This window comes from Sitophilus oryzae, unplaced genomic scaffold (assembly GCF_002938485.1).
Source record: "Sitophilus oryzae breed Bouriz unplaced genomic scaffold, Soryzae_2.0 scaffold_1576_pilon_pilon, whole genome shotgun sequence".
NCBI lineage: Eukaryota > Metazoa > Arthropoda > Insecta > Coleoptera > Curculionidae > Sitophilus > Sitophilus oryzae.
In genome coordinates this window covers 9,091,824-9,114,141 of record NW_022146254.1, presented here as the reverse complement: position 1 = coordinate 9,114,141, position 22,318 = coordinate 9,091,824, and the positions used below count along the sequence as shown (strand labels likewise).

The following is a 22,318-nucleotide window of genomic DNA, read 5'->3' as shown; positions in this document are numbered from 1 at the left end:
ATAGAATATGAAAATAATATTCAGTACATAATTCAAGTAAAATTGAAGAGTCTATTACGCTGTATTGTTCGAGTCGCTCTCGGGTGTGTGGCCGAAGGAAATCTATAGGTACCGTAAAATGGGGTGAATAGAAACAGTTTCGTAGGCTATTAGCGATATACCGGTTGATAAAAATGTGGTATTATGTTCCCGAATATTTTAAAACATGGGTCTTTGTTTGTTCTTTGCGTATACATATAATTTGAATTTTGAAAAATATTGTTACGGATTCCGTGGGTCCACTATTTAAACTCACGATAAAATACTTAACGAATTTATTTTCTCACTTTATACACAATTACTAACTTATAACACACAACAAACTAACTATTTATAAGATTCCTTCACCAATTTGTCCGATTTTCAATTTCCACGCGGTATATTCAAATTTCAAAAACTGTCTCAGTTGTCGATGGCTCCGGCTTATATACTCTATTGACTGCTTCTCGAAATTTCCCCAATTCTCGGAAAGCGTACTTCTTCATACCAGACAATTCCATTGTCTGATTCCCTTACTTCTCGACTTGACTAAAAGATGGCGCCTGAAAAAGTCTTTTAATTTCTGGCGGATACGTTGCGGTTGTGCAGGCAACCAGTAATACATTTTTAATTTCTGGCGGATACGCCATTTTTCTTGACAATATGCATATAAATATTAAATAAAAATAACTTTTGTGTTTCTATTCACCTGCTATTCGGGAGAATAGAAACACACATTGACGTTAAGGTTTTTATCTATTCTATTTCCAACAAGGTGATTAGAAACAGATAATTATTACATATTTAAGTAGGTTTAGCAATAATTAACAATACATATAATATAACAACTTACATGTACCAGCTTAAGTATTACTTTAAAAATAAATATTTTATTTATAAAGTTTTCGCGCCATACAAAATAGGTGATAAATCGATCTCACATTTATTGATCAGCTGATTGACAGAAACAGTGCTGCCACAGATAAAAATATAGTTTTTACATTTTATTGTGTTTTACCAATGATAGAAAAATTAGATATGTCGACTCTTTTTACTTTGAATATTTTTAATCGTGATTTGATTTTTTTCAGAAATTTTGTTTCTATTCACCCCTATGTTTCTATTCACCCCATTTTACGGTACTAATATATAAAATCCTTAAGTGACTGACATACTGATTAATCACGATCCTGCTCAAACCACTCAACGTAAGAAGCTCAATTTTGGCATACAGGTTGATTCTAGGGTGTAGAGGTTCGATAAGAAGGGATTTTTCGAAATTCCAGTTCCAAGAGGGTGAAACCACCCCTCAAATATTACAATATTTTTTATTTAAAAAACGGTCAAGTTTCCGAAAAAACGCTTAAACAGAAAAATCTGGTCATTGATTAATCACGATCCTGCTTAAAGCGCTTGACGTAAAAGGCGGATTTTTGGAAAACAGGTTAACTTTAAAGTGTAGAGGTTCGATAAGAAGGGATTTTTCGAAACTCGAATTCTAAGGGGGTGAAACTATCCCTCAAATATTAAAATATTTTTTATTTAAAAACCGGTGAGTTTTCAGGAAAAAACTCTTAAACACGTATATTTTATTTTGTTGTTTTACATATTTTAATTTTTTTTATAAATTTATACAGGGTGTTTCATAAAATATGACCATTGCGTAATCACGATTCTGCTTAAACTGCTCGACGTTTAAAGCTGATTTTTGGCAAACGGATTGACTGTGGGGTGTAGAGATTCGATAAGGAGGGGTTTCTCGAATCTCAAATTCCAAGAGGATGAAAACGCCCCTCAAATATTACAATATTTGTTATTTAAAAACGGCTAGTCTTTCGGGAAAACGCTTGAGCAAGCATAATTTATTTGGTTTTTTACATATTTTGAATTTTTTTAACAAATCATACAGGGTGTTCCAAAAAGTTGGGTAATTTCTTAACCACGATTCTGCTTAAACTGCTTGACGTAAAAAGCTTATTTTTGGGAAACGGATTTTTCGAAAGTCAAATTCCAACGAGATGAAACTACCCCTGATAGAATATAAAATTCTGTATACGACAAGTATAGCTTTGACTCTTATGGAATTTTCTTAATATTTTTTTCAACGGTACAAACCCTAGTCTTGTTTTTTCAGCTTTAAGACAATATAAGCGGAACTAGCGCTGTCTCTCCCGGGCTCTCCCTCAACACTATTAACATTTCAGCTCAAACTAAGTCATATTCTGATAGAATATAAAATTCTGAATACGACAAGTATAGTTTTAACTTCTTCAAAATTTTATTAATATTTTTTTTCAACGGTACAAACACAGGTCCTGTTTTTTCAACTTCGAGACAAAATAAGGGAAACTAGCGTTGTCTCTCCCGGGCTCTCCCTCAACTCTATTAACATTTCAGCTCAAACTAAGTCATATTCTGATAGAATACTACCCCTCAAATATTACCAAGTTATATAACAATATCGCCATATTGTTTTTTCTCATGCTGACATAAATGTGAGAAAATGTTATCCAGTTTGTATGTTAATGGAAATTCTTGCTTTGCTTTATCATCACCATTACAAATGACTAATTCGACGCGAACGAAGTCGCTGGTACACGCTAGTATAATAATATATTATATTTCAGAAATCTGCCACACCCAAAATTCCAAACACACGTGCTTGGATTAAGGCTTGATTAAGGTTTGCAGAGCTTCAGTATTTGCCAAAAAATAGCGAGCAATTTGTTACAAAACCATATAAATTATATATCACTGTAATCACAAAACTTCAATATATTTCCGTATTGTAACGGAATTTTAAATCATGTCTTTATTTACGAGAAAATTTAGTCCAAACATAACGAATATTTTGTTGATGTTTTACCATCAAAATCTTAAAAATAAGGAAGTTGTTTAAAAATGTGCTACAGTACGGATATCGTATAATCCTTTATCTTTAATTTCCTTCTTCATTTGTGTAAAAATACTTGACCAGTTTTACATAAAACGTTAAATGCCGAACGCTTATTTTGCTACTTTTTCGGACTACTGAAATGGACTCTTAATCAAGTCTGGGAGGAGTATTGGCAATATTTAACTAAAAACTTGGATTAGACTGGATTTTCTATTATGATTGGTATTAAATTATTTTTTTGTGCCAATTTTATTTTATACCACATTTTCTTATTGACAAATCTCTTTCTGGGAGGGGTAATTACTCCCATTACCCCTCCCGTATATGCGCCCCTGCTCATAATAGTCTGGAATGAATTATTCCCAGATGTTCGCGAGAGATATTCTGTATTAAATAATTTTATTTCAAATATTTATTTCTTTTATTACACTAAATTTAACTGAATGAATTATTTTTCAAATTAATTTCCAGAAATTCCCCACTTTGTATAACATAAGAAAGACACGTGGATCATATCAGAAATGGAAAATTTTATCTAAACAATGTGCATCTCTATTACTGAATGTAGGTACCGTATGCTCGAAAAAAACGGCGTCAGCTATGGCTATGAAATGAAGATCAGTATCATTTTATTATGTAAATTCATATGAGAAATGACTTAAGACAAGTCTTTTTAAAACTGACTTATTGCAGCTCTGGTTATAATATAAATCATATTAATACTAGCCTCCGGTATTCATAGAATATATATTTTTAAATACAATATTTTTAAAAATACAAAATCCAGTATAACCTACTTTCCAGAAAAATGCTTAACCTTTAAATTTAGAAAAAACTTGGAGCATCATACAGCGTATTTTTAGGCTCTTGCCCGAATATATTTTGCTAAGAACTACATAAGTTAAATTTAAACCCGCATATAATATTTCGTAAATACAAAAACCTAGAGCAAATAAACTGTGGAGGAAGTTAAAAGTCATATATTCTAGAAAAGAAATAATATGGAATGGGAAATATAATATTTTGTTTCTGAATTTCAGGGAAACCGAAATAAAGAGTAACTGGCAAACGAACATCTAAAATAAGACAAAGTTATTTTTAAAAATTTAACCGATATGTGCATCGAAGGAAGAATTTTGAAATTTCTCACTTCACATTCAAAGAAACTCTCACAAAAAACCTGTCTTTTAGTTTAAAACTTTAAAAATGTACTCCAGTAACATTACACAAATGACATATATTTTTATATATTTCTTTTATAATATAGAACAATATTTGCCTAGTTTTGGAAGAAGATCCAAAAAAATCCAAAAAAGGTAAGTTTATTTCATAATGAGTGAAAATCAACAAAAACAAATTTAATTTTAAACAGAGAATATTAAAAAGAATTTTAATTATTTTTCACAAGTAATAGTCTGTATTGCCTCCTCGAGCCTCCATGCAAGCTGTGAGACGACGTGGCATGCTCACAATTAAGTTGTCCAGAAGATGTTGAGGAATGGCTTCCCATGTTTCGCGCGCAGCAATTTTCAATTTATTTAAGATACGGGTGGGATCATTCCTTTTGGTAATATGGCGTTTTAGCATGTCCCAAGCATGCTCGATCACATTCATATCTGGAGACATCGGTGGCCACCACAGTTTTCTTATACCCTCTTCCTCACAAAATTCGCGAACCGCTAAAGTGCGATGGGGAGGAGATGGGGACGAAATACGGCGGCAGGCGTTTTGTTTTGGTATGATGGAAAGAGCAAACACGGATAGGGAATTTTTAAAAAACATATGTTTCACTGACGAATGCACGTTTGCCTTAAATAATGAACCCAATGTTCAAAATTATCGATATTGAAACAAAGGAAACCAACACAGGTTTGTCGAAACAAGGACGCAATATCCACAGAAAGTAAACGTTTGGGCAGGGATATTCGGACACAATATTATCGGGCCATTATTTCTTACGCGAAATTTAAATGCAGAATATTATTTGGAACTACTCGAAAATCATATTTTACCTGCTTTACATGATGCCGTTAGGGAAAATCAGGAAGTTTGGTACCAAATGGATAGCTGCCCGGCACATAGTACCCTGGCTGTTCGGGAATATTTAGACAATAGTTTTAACGGAACCGTTATAGGTCTAAATCATACAGTAAATTAGCTAGCAAGGTCTCCTGATATTTCGCCAAATGATTTCTTTCTCTGAGGCCATTTAAAAAACAGGATATACAAGGATAAAAAATACCCAAATCTAGACGAGTTAAAAAAAACCTAATAGAATTTCAGTTTACCAACTAGCGAATGTAAGAAGAGAATTTTATGATCGCCTAGGTTATTGTCTAGCAGTCGATGGAGGAATATTTGAACATCTTAAATCCTAAAGTTCTAACAATTTAATAGTACCTGAATTAATAAGTTATTGAATATTGTAATAATACTATAATTAACCTTGAAATTGATTACTTTATTTTACTTTAATTCATATTAATTTGTATTTATAAATACATCTTTAAGATTTCCGATGGAGGAATGAGTTTTCAATAATAATAAAGCAATAAATAGGTAAATTTTTGAAATGACAACTTCATTTGACAGTTATCTTTTATCTTGACTGGTGCTCATAAGTAAATACAGGGCCATAAGAAAGGAGAAATATTTAAAAAGAAATAGGCGATAACTCGTAAACGAGCTAATCAAAAATATCTAAATTTATTCTTTTGAATGTGGGTTTTAGTGCTCTTCAATAAACCTAAATAGAATTATTCTCTAAAATAATTAGGGAAGTCAATAATTGACCCCATTAAAATTTACATGGGATTTCCTGCTGATGTCCCGCTCGACGATGCAACACACGGTATATGCAATAATTTTGGCCATGTGTGAGATATCATGAAAATATCCTAATATTAAAAGATGCCCTTACATTTGAATAAGAAATTCACTTCGAAAATAGTTTTTCCTTCTCTATCGCGATGATTGGAGCGTCGTGAGTTGCGAGGAAAACCAAACAAATCTGGAAAATGTTAGCGTTAACCGCGTTTTTCCTGCCAAGAAAATGGACGCAACAGCGTGCGTAAGATCGAGTCTAGACGACAGCAATGTCGCGATCTGGAATGAATGAACAGAATAAAATCTTTTTATATTTGTTTCGGTAGGTTAGTGATACCCATTGGCAACTAAAACCACTTCGAAAAAAGAACTGTGACGATAGTTTAGAGGAAGTGTCCTTGATGACAAAAAATAAATCGATTTTCTAGAAGGAAGATTTATTTTTAATTATTTTTGAAAAAAATGGGTTAGTTCTAACTTTTTAATGTATTTTTTAGTTTAATATAATCAATAATTATATATTTGCAACAATATGTCCTAAATCAACAGAATGAATAGAAGAATTAAGTTAACTTGGAGTACGTAGGTTGCCTTTTAAGTTTTTTACAAATGTGAAACAGAAACGAACAAGTTCGAAACAAAAAGTGTTGTTGCTTTTCGAAATATTCGCTTTTAATGCCGGGTCCAGACCAAGGCGACAAAAACTAAACACGATTTTGAGACAAAAACAAGACAAACTTGCGACAAAAAATGGGGAATTCTGACAAGACAAACTTGAGACAAATTGTCCACACCGCAAGAACAAAAGTACAACAAAGTCAAAAGTTTAGTTGTTACGAATGAGTTTTATTAACCATGTATGATTTCACTGGTCTCCTACTGTTCATCCTACACGCCATCCACACTGCGCCGACAATTTGTCGTAAATTATACGAACAAAACATAGACACTTTGACCTTTACCGACTTAAGACGGGACATTGAAAAGTCTCCGAATTTTAAAACAAAATAAAAATGAGACAAAAATGTCACAGAAATATTTCCAAACTGGTTGTAGGCATGTAGGCATTGCAAGTGGCTTGAACATTGATGCTCTAATATCCCTTGCGATTTATATATTCATCAGCATGAAAAGGTGGGTTTTTTTATTTTTATGTGAGTGCAATCGATCACACCCACTGCACATGGAAAAGTGTACTTTGTTTGCCATCTTTCTTTGGCTTCTATAACATCTGCCGGAGTGCAAGGGAATTTTATCCACTGTCCACATTTTTCTATCATCTGGTCAGCAACTTGAGTCACAACTTTAAAAACAACGTTTTGATTTACTCCGGTATAAACCTACCTAACCGAAGAATATATGCCATTAAATTAAAAAAAATAATGCCAATAAATGTATCTCCACACTGATACCACGACCATAAAAATCGGATTACAAAATCAAAAGTTATGAAACATCAAACTTAGTCAAATTTTTAAGGTGTAATGGTCTCTAATTTAAGCTATGTTTGTACAACAGTACCTTAGAAACTTACTTAAAGGTACTGAATGATCATCAGTTATAACATCCCTCCTAAAATTCTCCAAACGCGCCAAGGAAATCTCCTTCCTGCTCATCGACTTCCTTCTTTCAATTTTCCTCTTCACCAACGGCATGATGACGAAACTATTCAACTTAACACGAACTTCACACTATATTTTACCGCAATAAAAACACTGATATCGAAAAAACTGTCGAAACCACCACTACTATCATAAGAAACCTTCGCAAACGTGAGAAACCATCGTCATTGACATGATCATTCGTCGTAGAGATGCTAAAATCGACGGGAAATTAACACTAAACGCTTTTAAAAAGTCGCTAATAAATGGAGCGTGGCACCAAGACACATATCACCGCGGTACCACCTAAAAATATCGATCGGAAACCGACGCGAACTGGAAAATCGGGAAAATTTTCGGGAAAACTCGGGCCGAAGCGTTTCCCGAAGAGTGGACGCGCAAAGTAGGGACAGGTTTAAATAGTTTTGGCGGTTCGCACGCACTCCGTGTCCCGGAAAATGAATTTTGCGCCGATGTTGTCTGGATAAGTCCCTCGGGAAATGGAAAATGAACGCCTTCGGGTGGGTTTATTTATATCCTTGTTTCTATAGACGCGGAAAGCTTGCGTGCGTGTAGGCTGATGTGCTTAAAAAGCCAAATTTTAATCTCGGTTTTTTTGGCAATTAAATTAATAATTAATCCATATGGGAACTGATGATTTTTAGCCAAAAGAAAAAATAATTGATTGGAGTTTCAGGTTAAAGATAGTTGATATTATACACTCAAAACGCAACGGACAAATTTTTGGTTAAGTTTAAAGTGTTATACAGGGTGGCGCACCTCATTCGCCTCGGTTGATTATACGAAAACGGAAAGATGTAGAAACAAAATATTTTGTGGGTACATGTGGGGAGGCAATGTGCACAATTTAAAATTATTTTGAAATATACAGTGTGTTTCAGAACTAATATCCATACCAAAGTTATATTTTTTCTTATGGAACACCCAGTATTTTATTTCATTTTTGGGTTCTTGAGCTCAAAAAAGCCATTTATTATAAGGGTTAAATATTATGTTTAAAATCTTTGGTTTTTGAGATATTTAAAGATATTTAACTTTGCATGTTACAATAGAATAGATTATTAACACCCTGTGCATTACATTACTTTACTGCAAAATGTTATTGCTTCCTTAAATTTATACAGGGGTATCAAAAATTGCTGATCTATTTTAAGGATTTATCTTACATAAAAACTTCGTTATTTCAAATACAACACCCTGTATTTTTTTAAATAAATCGAAGCAGATGTAAATGCTCTTTCAAACTATATTAGGGTTTCCTATACCTATCTAGCTCAGATTTTGAATAAAAAACTTCTTAAATAAAATTGCAATCAAGGTGGCTGGTGTCGCCATATCAATTTTCTAGTGAGAGTTCTTCTTCTTCTTTCTTCTTAAACTCTCCGTTTCAGGAGAGAGTTGCGTTGCCTAGGCTGCCAGGACCATTCTGGCAAAGTACTTTTCTGCTTTTCTTTTTTCTATTTTCTTTTTTTTTTGGGTGGTCACGTTTTATGAACTTTCACCGGTAATAACTATTTTTAAAATCGACAGTTACTTTATTATTATTATTTATAATTTATAACAGTTTACTTAAAATTACCTACAATAGTTTAATATAAGTAAGTATTCACTATTTTATCAAGAAAAATAAAGCAGTATCTGCTGGCGGAACGAATGGATATGTTACTAGTGATTTTATTTTGTGAGGAAAATTGCTTTTTGGCCTCAAGGGCTTATGCTCAAAGATATCCTAATAGGAGTCTTCCTGATAAGCGTTCTTTTGAAAAACTACTTGGTAGCTGGTAGTGTGGTTTATAAAAAACTTATTAGGCAGAAACCTGTCATTGGAAGTGAAGAAAACGTATTTGCCGTAATTGGCTCTTTTAAAGAAAATCCATATATCTACAAGTCATTGTAAAATAAATCAAAGACTACTTCTTCGTTTTTCTTGGTAGAATAATAAATACATATTTAATAAATATTACTTATTAAACTATTGAAGATAAATTAAATAAAAGTAAACTGCTATAAATTTAAATAATTTTAAATTAAGTCCATAAACTATTGTCGACTTTAAAAATAGTTACTGTCACTAGAAAATTGCCATGGCGACACCAGCCACCTTGTTTGCAATTTTATTTAAAAATCGTTTTTTTATTCAAAATCTGAGCTAGGTAGGTATAGGAAACCCTAATATACTTTGAAAGAGCATTTAAATCTGCTTCGATTTATTTAAAAAAATACAGGGTGTTGTATTTGAAATAATGAAGTTTTTATGTAAAATAAATCCTTAAAATAGATGAGCAATTTTTGATACCCCTGTATAAATTTAAGGAAACAATAACATTTTGCAGTAAATTTTATTTCTCTACCTTTAAACTTAGCACAAGAATTAATTGTGAAATGTAATGTACAGGGTGTTAATAATCTCTTCTACTGTAGAATGCAAATTTAAATATCTTTAAATATCTCAAAAACCAAAGATATTAAACATATTTAACCCTTATAATAAACGCCTTTTTTTGGGCTCAAGAATCCAAAAATGAAATAAAATACTGGGTGTTCTATAAGAAAATATATAACTTTGGTATGGATCTTAATTCTGAAACACCCTGTATATTTCACAAAATTTTTAAATTGTGCACATTGCCTCCCCACGTATACTCATAAAATATTTTGTTTCTACATATTTCCGTTTTCGTATAATCAACCGAGGCGAATGAGGTGCGCCACCCTGTATATCGTTTTTTACGAAAGACAAAAAATGTAGTAAATACTAGAAGTACCAAGAAAGTTTAACGAAGAAGTTAAGTTTACGAAGAAAAAATCGGCCGTCGGTTGAGTTGGAAAATATTTATACTAAAATTTATGTAGTGGTAGGGGTAGGTTTCGCCCTTCCCATACTTCTTCTTGAATTTTGTAAAAGTCAAATGTTAAAGCACTTAGCAAACATAGACACACAAAATCTCATTCAAATCGGAATAACGGTTCTTAAAATATCTGAAAAAATGTGTTTATTTTTTTAAAGTTTGATGTCCCCTAGCGGACAAACGGAGCACTTTCGTATAGAGGTAAATAATTATTGTGTCCAATGAACTTATTTTGATTTCAAAAATACTATAGTACTTCTGTATCCACGGAATATTGGGACACCCTGTATATTATTTCTATTAATTATTATTGATATTTTTTGAAAGACCCTGGATATCTAAAAACTTAACTTTTTCCATTATTTTGTCGCACACTGTAGTTTGCAGCCATGATAATTGTAGCACAACAAAATGACTTTTTATTATTGCTGAAATAATTCTACATAATCTCTATTCTATTTATACAGCCACTTCGGTCCATCATTGGACATAGACCTCCCCCAATCTCTTCCACTCTTCCCTCCCTTAACTCCCTTCCCTCCTTCCACTCTACATAATATTTTTAAATTATGAAAATAAAAAAAATGTGCCCATTTGTTGCAAAATATTTGACAAATTCTGTTTAAAACAGTATTTGTCAAATTCTTTTTAACATTTTACCTCCTCATATGCTATACTGTAATCTGCATCGCTCATTATAGCATCTTTTAGTTTAGGAGCAGGTCTATTTTTCTCCCCTATAAAAGACATCAACAATATATGTTTCTTTACAGTAATAACTTTAGGGCACTTGATTCCTACTCTTTGTAAACGTAGTAGATTAGCCATTTCTTTTTCCACCCATACATTAATATTTTTTTTAGATGTCTTCTTTCCTGAATATTTAATTCTAATTATTATGGGTATTTACTAAGACAATCCTTAAGTGTTCTTACCAATTTTGTCTTTAAATCTATGATCATCCTTAATATACTGATCTCTTCTTTTAAATTCAGCCAATGTAGTCTTAAAAACTTTTAGAACACATTCCTTAGGCAGGGGTTCCTGAACATCAGGAAAGTCAGTATTACTATCTACGTGAATAATAACTGCTTCCTTACCTTTAAGAATTATATAAATGAATATAATTTAGTAGGTATTTATTTCACACAATTACCTATACTAATCACTCCATTAACTGAGTCCAATAAACCTCCATTAACCATCTTATAAATCAAAAGGCGAGTATATTCGTCCATGCCAAATTCTGCGGTTGCTCTATCTTCTTTTTTAGTATCAATTCTATATCTTCTCACTTGTTCTTTTTTAGAATGTTTTTTTAAACTAAAGAAAGGATATCACAATTTTTTTGCTACATCATTAAAAATTCTTACCTGTTATACACTTTATTTGAAAGTTTCAAATCAAATGTTTCTCCATCTCCTGTTTGAAATTCTGGAGGAAATGATAGAAGTTTACAGGCATTTTTCCTCCCATTATTAACAAGATCATGTTTCGTTATTAAAGTACCGTTTTGTTGGACCTATAATAATACAAAAAAAATAGAGTAAATTCATAATAATTATTAAAATTATAATACTTTATAACCACAACCAGGTATAGAATCAATAACTTTTTGCAAAGTATCAAAACGGTCCCAATCTTTTCTATCCTGTATGTCTTCAATCTCCTCTGGTTCTGAATCACTTTCAAAATCTAATAAACAATAATACATACAATGTTGAACACAAAAATAGTATAATATTTACCAAAATTGTGAGGAGCTCTCTTATAATTTTCTAATGATATAGATACCTTGGAAGTACCATTTAATTTTTGTTCTTTTCTTTTTAATGTATCATCATATTCTTTATCAAATTGCATTTGTAACATTTGTGCAATAGCAGCATCACTTTCAATCGAATCGTTAGATATGGCTTTTAACACTTCATCTGGTATATTTTCATCTATTTGGGTGTCATATAATATTGGAGGACCAGCTTCATCTAGTTTTCCTTCATAAATTACAAATTATACCAAATTAAAATAAAACAAAATTATAAAAATAATTTTACCTATATCAAGAAACTTTCTGTGCAGTTCATTTTCCTTGTTTTGAAGATTTCTTGCAACATCTTCAGACATAATTTCTGCAAAACTAACAGGAATTTCAGGCTTTTGAATTTTACCCCACGGAGAAGACATGTTTCACAACGCAAAATTAAATGGTACTTAACTGTGGTACTGAATTTCTGAATTAATAAATAAATTTAGAATAGAAACTAAAACGAATATATGAACAAATTATGAATTGTGAAATATGTTGAAAGTTGTAAGGATTTTAAATGTCAAAATTGACTGATAAGACAGCTGATTTTTGTCATTATTTTTGTTGATCTTTAACAAGGTTATCAAGGTTATTAAATTAATAATTTATGTTAATAACCTTGGATCTTTAATCTCATAATAGATGGCGCCAGGTACATTATGGATTTTATATGGATTACTTGGATTCTATGCTTGGATTGCTTTATAAAAAGATGGATTATGATGGTAAAATTTGGATAAAGTCCCTAAATATTATGTACCCTTTCCAGAAATATTGTGCGCGTTCAGGGAACACAGCGGCTGACCGACCAGAGGATCATGATCATACTATCAGAGACGTAGAGGAGAATAAAACAAAAAATGTCCATTATCTGAATTATCTCTGATGTTACCATGCATGATTTACTAGGCAAGAATTTTATACAGGATCAGGGACAATCCCTAAATAATCTTTCGAAACAGAACCAGCAATTAAAACAATGTTTTCTGTTAAATACCGTATGATCGAAAAAAACGGCGTCAGCGATGGCCATGAAATGAAGATAGCTGTCATTTTATATGTAAAATCCTTTGGTAAAACAAGGGTAAAATCGTTTGTAAAATCTGTTAAAAAGTGTAAAATTATATTTTTGTGAATTATACGGCTAATTGTTTTTGCGTGTAAAAAGAGACCGTTTAGGGAAACCGCTTACACAGCCACTCAGCCGCTGACCGTCCCTGAACGCGCCCATTGGTATCCATTTTTCTGAATTCTTTGGATTGCCCTAAGTGAAATTATTATACTTTTTTATTGTTAATCTTATACTTGAATTATACCGTATAATCGAAAAAAAAACGACGTCCAGTTGGCTTGGAAATGAACATCTCGTTGACATTCCCCATATAATTCACAAAAATATAATTTTACACTTTTTAACAGATTTTACAAAGGATTATACCCTTGTTTTACCAAAGGATTTTACATATAAAATGACAGCTATCTTCATTTCATAGCCATCGCTGACGCCGTTTTTTTCGATCATACGGTATTTAACAGAAAACATTGTTTTAATTGCTGGTTCTATTTCGAAAGATTATTTAGGGATTGTCCCTGATCCTGTATAAAATTCTTGCCTAGAAAATCATGCATGGTAACATCAGAGATAATTCAGATAATGGACATTTTTGGTTTTATTCTCCTCTACGTCTCTGATAGTATGATCATGATCCTCTGGCCTGGTATGATATGGCCACGGATAAGGGTATGATCTGTGGCTATGATCACATGCATAATAATCTTTGTTTCTCTGCTGCCTCATAGATACATAAACCGTTGATTGAAAGAATTGGAAAGATACGCAAAGTTGATTTTATGTAGTACAATCGAAAAGCCAAACGCCTTTCTTTGTTTAATCATATACCGTATGATCGAATAAAAACGGCGTCAGCGATGGCTATGAAATGAAGATCGTTATCATTTTATATGTAAAATTATATTGGTCATCGATCGTCATTTTCAAGCCAACTGGACTATAATGGTGGAAAATCCGTATTATTAACGTACCGTACCTAAAATCCGTAAGTCTACTGATTAATCAGTAGTTCTGACAATAACTATAAAGAATACAAGGACAAATAGCATCCGAGACTTGCCGGCAACCACTCACTTTGTCGACTGAAAGCAGAACTACGGTACAGTCTTTATCCATGGTACAAAGAAAACAAGGTATGATCGATAGCGGCTCCAATTTCGTTAAGTTTGCGCATACCACCTGTGACGTCATACGCCATACAAAAAAATATCCATATTGTACAATTGCCACTAATAAAAAAAGACCTAAAGTAGGGAAGAATTAGGACATAACACCAAAAGTTATGTCAAATCATCGAGCTTGACATTTGAAAAATTACTTTCACATTTTGACACAATCAAATTTCACAGATGACACAATCTGTTTGACAATTTGAAATTGGCGCGCAGAGCTTGTCGACCAATGGTGCCGTTTATCACCTGTGACGTAGTGACCAACCTGCGCAATATCATACCTTGTATTCTTTGTATCATGGTCTTTATCCGCTGCACTGTAAACGACTATCAGCGCGCAGCGGCGTAAAGCTATACTAAATCTCGGACAGGCTGACAGTAACCATGGCTATATCTCGGACAGGTTTTGTCGCACATCTTATTCTTTCAGTCAACGCATAAACTTCGTATCATGTTGGTATTATCTTCGTATAGAAATCTCAAGTGAGGGTAAACCCACACGGTTATGCCTGTTATATTAATTCGCAAATAAATAGGCTTTCTGTCAATTTTTGGATGTTGACTATCAAAATTGTTCCTAATCTTGCTGGAGAGCTTTTATAAAATTTTAAGAGGTGGTTATTACCAATGTTCTAACCAAAAATTCACAGATCCAAACTATTATCTATTTATTGGAAAATAAATTAAAAAACAGATTTTATAATTTATTTATTTAGAATAAGCTGGATTGCACCACCACCTAGCCTAAAATAGATCAACAAAATTTAAATATCTTACAACAAAAATAGAAACAATGTATTAGATGATATAAATAAATCTTTTTTGCGTTTTTAGATATGTTATTCAGACAAAATACTTATTATACAATAGATTAAAGAGGAGTATTTGTTAATACATTTAAAATTGGAGTCTAATATCTTAAAATTTAGCTTAGAGCAGAAAACTATTACAAATAATATAAATACAAATAAACCTCTAAAAAATACAGAGCTTCTAGTATAAATTATACCATAAAATTTTATATTTCTGTAAATATAAAATCTAAAAAATATGAGCAAAATTATCGGCCTTATAAAAAAATCTATATTAATTCAAGTGTGCTGTAATAAAAGTCTGAAAGTCCAGCCTACAATGGATTATTTTAGACTCATAATACATCAGGATATAAAATAATTAAAAAAAATATATATTAATGTACAAATATTCTAAGAATTTTTTATAGATTCTATACAGTGCTGATCGATTGCTAAGTAGCATTTCCCTGTATATGATGGTCTCATTTGACAGTTGCTTTTGAATGCAAACAATATGTATAAAACCAGTCAAAAGTACCCAGTGAAACTCGCGCTGCGATTTTGTATATACAATCTTAAAAACAATAAAAATTAAAGTTTCTCCAGGGTGTGCCAAAAAGCTCGTAAAATGTTATAAAAATATTACTGAATTATTGAAGATAAGTTCATGCATAATTACTTCAACATATCTAATAACATAAAAACACATCTTGATATATGTCATCTTAATTCAAAAATTACAGAAAAACTTTATTATAGAAAATGGAGTTAGACGACAATATAGATTTGTTAACCTAACCTAACCTAACTAACTCAAAGAGACATGTTCAGAATTTAATTTTACATCTGTGTAAAGCAAGTTTTGTATATTGTATAACTCAAGAAATATTATTTGTATATTTTTCCAAAGAGCTTGAAAATCCTATTTTCCTGGCTAAAATTTTAACAAAAAATCCAAGATGAATTTATAACAATTCAATATTTCCTTACCGCCCGGCCCCCTAAATAATAGTTATAAAATAAAAATATCAGTTTTAAATACCTAGCATGTTGGAATGGTTAAAAGAAAAACTATTAACTTATTTGCCTAATCGATATTTTGTCACCTAACAGAACATTTTACATATGTACAGAGTGGGTCAAATTGGTTGCTTTTAAAGGGAAACACCCTTTTCTATAGGAGATAGACAAAAACTAATATCGGTGTCTGGAGCTCAATTTTTATCAAAAACATTATGGTAAAAACCGCACATCGATATCTGTTACCGTTTCAGAGTTACGGGGTGTTTTTCAAAAATGTGCATTTTTAACAAATCGCTGTAACTTTTTTGCTATGAAGAATTTTGTATTTCTATGAAAACATTTCCAAAGCACTTTTTTACGTAGAATTTAATGGTTTAAGTATAATCTTTTTAAAATTAATAATTTAAGAGTTATCAACAGAAAAATTGACTTTTTATTTGAGACACCCTGTATATTTTTAATTAAATGAAAAAAACCTCAAATTACCTTTCCAAAAATATAGCACACTTGATATTTTGTTATAATCCCCTTCGAAATACAGAATTTTTAAAAGTTTGCCACTTTTAACTAGTAGGCTTTGGATCCCTTATTGATGATCTGCCCCTAATGGAACTAGAAAACATATTTTTCCAGCAAGACGAGGCACCGCCTCAGGACGTTCAAGTTATCGGCAAATTTTTGCAGCCAATTTCGAGAAAATAATTAAATAGCTAACCAAGATCCCAGATGTTGGCCGTCGATGCCGCCGGACTTAGTGCCTATGGATCTAATCCTATGGATATCTTTGCGGAAGAATAAAGGTTCTTATTTTTAAATTGCCCGTATAATCTAGATAAAAATTAGAAGGACTTAGTGGTTATGCGAGGGTATCTGTCACCCCTACTGAGTTAATGAATTCCACGAGAAATATTCAATAACGGCTCCGTCTGTCCATAACATAAAACGGTCGATATGTCGAACACCTATAGCAAAATCTAATGTCTCGGTTTGCTATTTATTTTTATTATTATTACGTATATTTTAACGTATTGATGTTGGTAAGATATAGTTTAAATTGTTATAAAAATCTGCATCTCTCATTGCAAATATTATTTTCATTTTAATTGCTGCTCACTGGCTAGATTTTTTTTGCATTACAGCCAGCGGCGGCGCCGTTCAAAGCCTACTTATTCAAAGCGGGCAAATTTTATTAAACTCTATATCTCAAAGAGGAATCGAGCAAAATATCAAGTGTGCTATATTTTTGGAAAGGTAATTTTAAATTCTTTTGAATGAGTTAAAAATATACAGGGTGTCCCATTTAAAAAATCAAGTTTTTTGTTGATAATTCATAAATTATTAAAGTAAAAAAAATTATACTGAAACCATTAAATTCTACATAAAAAGATGCTTTGGAAATGTTTTCATAAAAATAATAAATTTTCCATAACAAAAAAGTTACATTGATTTGTTAAAAATGTATATTTTATTATCGATGTGCGGTTTTCACCATCAAGTTTTTGACAAAAATTGAGCTCCAGACACCGACATTAGTTTTCGTCTATCTCTTATAGAAAAGGGTGTTTCCCTTAAAAAGCGTCCAATTTGGCCCACCCTGTACAGAAAATTTTTGTAATTTGTTACCAGACACTTGTAACATCACATATATCCAAATGATTTTTGTTTGTTATTGGATATGTTAAAGAAATTCTGTATAAACATTTTTCAATAACTCAATAATAAAAAACTTCCATTTGTTGCAAACTTTTTGACACACCCTGTATATACAATATTAAAAATGGAGAAAAAAAGTTTGTATATAACCAATACAAAATGATATCAATCTTGCACTTAAAAATCTTGACAGACCTTATACCTGGTATATCATCATAAAACGTCAACCAAGAATATTGCTGGATTACAGTTATTGATATGCACTTGTGTAATTTAAATTTTTTATTTTTTTAGATTCTGATATATAACATCTCTACTAATAGTACTAGATAACTCAAGGATATTTTTTACATCCAATTCATCAGATCTACTGAGATAAGACTAATATAAATAAATTAAAAAGGAAGAACTTCACTCCCAAAACTTCTTAATAAATATAGTTTAACTAAAATTTATCAGAAACAATTTTACATCGTTTCTGACAAAATATCAATTATTTGCATTTCCAATATGTACAATGGCAGTCAGGATTAAACCATATGTCTCTAAGAGTCTTCGGCTTTAGTAAAAGAAAGAAAATCTATAAAGTAATGGAATGTATCTTTAAATATAAAATTTATCGAGCGATGGAACTACATTAAGGAATCAGGCGCTTTCCAAATTTGATATTTTCTAAGAATAGAAAGGATCAAGAAACATCTTTGTACCGCTTCTTTAAGTCTGCTTCTTAAAAATCAAACTTAACAATATGATAAGTATTTGTAAAAGCACCTATCTCACTCTCTTCTCAGATATCTTCTATCTAGTAAAAAATAAAAAGATCTCTATCACAATGTGTTAAATTAATGTACAAGTCCCTATCTGTCTTGGTGGGTATTTTTAGCTTGCCATTTAAAATCACTTTCCATTATCCATTGTTGACTTTCTCCATAATTACACGGACGCAACAAAGGAAGATTTACGTCGCTAGTGTCTGGCATTTGGAGACAGCTACCAGTGTTGACATGTTTAATAGTTTTATCCTGAAAAAAAAATGTATAATCGATATTTTTTAATGTTATATCTTAGGCCCCATCTCCACATAACGATTTACCTGTTAGTTAAAAAGGAAGACCGTCTAGATAACCGACGGCAGTTCTCTAGAGTATTGTGATTAATCTTAGCACCGTTTAGATATAACGTTTTACATTTGATTTTGTACAACTAAAAATATTAGATTTTTAAAAGTTCGCTTATTAAAGATACCGTTTTTTAGAGATGGGCAAAACGGCGACTCTCCAATTGCAATTGAAACTGCGATTGCGATTTTTAAATCGCTGCGACTGTAACCTGCGATTGCGATTTTAATATTTAAATATTGTACTAGATATACAGGGTGCCGCACCTCATTCGCCTCGGTTGATTATACGAAAACGGTAAGATGTAGAAACAAAATATTTTATAGGTATATGTGGGGAGGTAATGTGCACAATTTAAAATTATTTTGAAATATACAGAGTGTTTCAGAACTAAGATCCATACCAAAGATATTTTTTCTTAAGGAACACACACCCGGTATTTTATTTCATTTTTGGATTCTTGGGCCCAAAAAAAGTCATTTGTTATAAGGGTTAAATATGGTTAAAATCTTTGGTTTTTGAGATATTTAAAGATATTTAAATTTGCATGCTACAATAGAATAGATTATTAACACCCTGTACATTACTTTTCAGAATTAATTTTTGTGCTGAGTTTAAAGGTAAAGAAATAAACTTTGCTGAAAACTGGCATTGCTTTCTTAAATTTATACAGGGGTATCAAAAATTGCTGATCTATTTTAAGGATTTATTTTATATAAAAACTTCGTTATTTCAAATGCAACACCCTGTATTTTTTTAAATAAACCGAAGCAGATTCAAATGCTCTTTCGAACTATATTAGGGTTTGGTTTGTACCTATACCTATCTAGCTCAGATTTTGAATAAAGAGCATTTTTTAAATAAAATTGCAATCAAGATGGCTGGTGTCGCCATTGCAATTTTCTAATGACAGTTAGTAATTATTTTCAAAGTCGACATTAGTTTATGGACATTATTATTTATAATTTATAACAGTTTACTTAGAATTACCTACAATAGTTTAACAAGTAAATATTCATTATTTTATCAAGAAAAATAAAGCAGTACCTGCTGGTGGAACGAATGTATATGTTTATAGTGATTTTTATGTTGTGAGGAAAATTGCTTCTTGGCCTCAAAAGCTTATGCTCAAAGGTATCCAAGAATAGGAATCTTCCTGATAAGCGTCCCTTTGAAAAACTACTTGTCGTACTATTTCGCAGAGCTGGTAGTGTGGTTTATAAAAAAACCTGTTAGCACAGAATATCTAGCTACTACCAGCGTAGCTAGATATTCTGTGCTGTTAGACAGAAACCTGTCGTTGGAAGTGAAGAAAATGAATTTGCCGTAATTGTCTCTTTTCTCTTTTATAGAAAATCCATATATCTACAAGTCATCGTAAAATAAATCAAAGAACTACTTCTTCGTTTTTCTTGATATAATAATAAATACATATTTAATAAATATTATTTATTAAACTATTGTAGGTAAATTAAATAAAAGCAAACTGGTATAAATTTAAATAAGCTCATAAACTAATTTCGATTTTGAAAATAGCTACTAACTGTCACCAAAGAATATACCTAGCTAGAAAAAGAATGGACTCTGCCATACTGAAAAATGGTCCTACAGAAGTGCCGCCATCTATTGAGTAGGGCTTGTTTTAAATGGATCGAAGCGCGGGCTTTTTAAATGAGCGTATTTATTGAATTTTACTTTGAAAGAATTAAGTTTGATTATTAAATCTTATTTTTTACACAAATTCAACAATACTAATAACAAGTATCGTTGTGATGTGTAAAAAATAAGATGTAACGGTATAATTTATACAATTATTAAATAAAATTAAAGCCAAACATGTGTAAATATTATTTATTATTTAAAGTTTTAATTTATAAGTCAAATATTAAAATCGTTTATTATAATAAAACAAGACCAACGTAATACGCCCAAAGTTTTGTAAATGGAGTAAATAGAAATAGGTAGTTAAATGATGGCAAAAATAAAAGACTTACATTATATTTTTAGGGTCACAAACAAAAGGAATTGTCTAATAAAAACACATATAACAAATTGTAGTTTGAAAAACGTTTTGATAATCATTTTTGATAATATTATGATTGGCATATACGACAATATTTTTTGAGAATTTGACAATAGTATGACAATGGACGTTAGAAACTATGGAAACTACAAAAAAAATATGATTGAACGCCATCTGACAATAACTAGTAGCAACTTCTTAACCTAAAAATTAATTGCACTACCACCTAGCGCCCGAGGCTGGAAATATTTTATTTGAAATTTCCGTGGAAACGGTGGAACCGCTTTTACTATTTCACTTTCCGGCCCCTGACTGTCACTAAAAACTTGTCATGACGACACTAGCCCTCTTGGTTGCCATTTTATTGAAAAATTGCGCTTTATTCAAAATCTGAGCTAGATAGGTATAGGAAACCCTAATATAGTTTGAAAGAACATTTGATCTGCTTCGATTTATTATAAAAAATACAAGGTGTTGTATTTGAAATAACGAAGTTTTTATGTAGAATAAATCCTTAAAATAGCAATTTTTGATACCCCTGTATAAATTTAAGGAAGCAATAACATTTTCCAGTAAAGTTTATTTATCTACCTTTAAATTCAGCACAAGAATTAATTCTGAAAAGTAATGTACAGGATGTTAATAATCTATTCTATAGTAGCATGCAAATTTAAATATCTTTAAATATCTCAAAAACTAATGATGTTAAACATATTTAACCCTTATAATAAATGCCTTTTTTTTGGGCCCAGGAACCCAAAAATGAAATAAAATACCGGGTGTGTTCCATAAGAAAAAATATAAGTTTGGTATGGATCTTAGTTCTGAAACACTCTGTATATTTCAAAATAATTTTAAATTGTGCACATTGCCTCCTCACATATACCCATAAAATATTTTGTTTCTGTATGTTTCCGTTTTCTTATAATCAACCGAGGCGAATGAGGTGCGCCACCCTGTCTGTGTATGTACCTATAGCTTAAAAGTTAAAAAAAGTTAATAAAAATCAGTTGTAGTTTTTTTAAGTTTTTAACATCTGCAACACATAGTATAGTTATTAAAACTTTATAATATGCTGCAACTGCTGCATCTACACATACCAATAGCTACTCTTTCTACGGTTCTCTGTTATCTAATTCTTAAAAGATCTTAAAGAACTATTTTTTTAAGGTGGCTCACCTCCATTACTTTTTTTTCAGACAAAGAAACGAGATTTGATACGTTAGTATCTGACATAAATCAAGATTGATAGACGTATTGAACTGATTTAACTTGAATCCTGTTTCACCTTAAATAACTGCAACTTTTGATTTTTTAATGACACACTCGGTATTTTTATTACTTTATTCAGTAGAAAACGACACTCTGAACAGTATGCCATATGATATATCAACTTTTGACATTTTCACATACAGACCGGACCACCGTAGTAGTAACATAGGCAG

At 31.4% G+C, this 22,318-nt stretch overlaps 3 protein-coding genes across 6 annotated transcripts in view; all 3 read right to left on the bottom strand.

The window, feature by feature from the left end:
* Positions 1–7,828, bottom strand: part of LOC115879239 (sodium/potassium-transporting ATPase subunit alpha-like) — a 31,425-nt gene extending 23,597 nt beyond the window's left edge. The window contains exon 1 of the mRNA XM_030895942.1: positions 7,275–7,828. Within this exon, the coding sequence (XP_030751802.1) occupies positions 7,275–7,395 (121 nt within the window). The 5' untranslated portion in view covers positions 7,396–7,828. The remainder of the gene's footprint in view (positions 1–7,274) is intronic.
* Positions 7,829–10,853: 3,025 nt separating this feature from the next.
* On the bottom strand, positions 10,854–12,559 carry LOC115879242 (serine/threonine-protein kinase RIO3-like). Its single transcript, XM_030895948.1, has 7 exons — positions 12,266–12,559; positions 11,960–12,205; positions 11,791–11,906; positions 11,585–11,733; positions 11,368–11,534; positions 11,147–11,311; positions 10,854–11,086 (listed from the first exon to the last, which is right to left on the bottom strand). Exons 1-7 carry the CDS (start codon positions 12,393–12,395, stop codon positions 10,860–10,862), a joined length of 1,200 nt encoding a protein of 399 aa, XP_030751808.1. The 5' UTR covers positions 12,396–12,559; the 3' UTR covers positions 10,854–10,859.
* A 5,902-nt stretch (positions 12,560–18,461) lies between these two features.
* LOC115879464 (polypeptide N-acetylgalactosaminyltransferase 5) overlaps positions 18,462–22,318 on the bottom strand; it is a 35,311-nt gene continuing 31,454 nt past the window's right edge. For all 4 annotated transcript variants that reach the window (XM_030896354.1, XM_030896356.1, XM_030896353.1 and 1 more), the window contains one exon: positions 18,462–18,754. In XM_030896354.1, the coding sequence (XP_030752214.1) occupies positions 18,590–18,754 (165 nt within the window). In that variant the 3' untranslated portion in view covers positions 18,462–18,589. The remainder of the gene's footprint in view (positions 18,755–22,318) is intronic.

What these genes read in the sequence shown, in the direction of transcription:
- LOC115879242 (XM_030895948.1), bottom strand. Translation starts at nt 12,395, where the DNA reads ATGTCTTCTCCGTGGGGTAAAATTCAAAAGCCTGAAATTCCTGTTAGT. An exon ending in TCAAATAAAGTGTATAACAG is followed by an intron (nt 11,535 to 11,584) that starts GTAAGAATTTTT and finishes TCCTTTCTTTAG; the next exon opens with TTTAAAAAAACATTCTAAAA. An exon ending in TAATGGAGTGATTAGTATAG is followed by an intron (nt 11,312 to 11,367) that starts GTAATTGTGTGA and finishes TAATTCTTAAAG; the next exon opens with GTAAGGAAGCAGTTATTATT.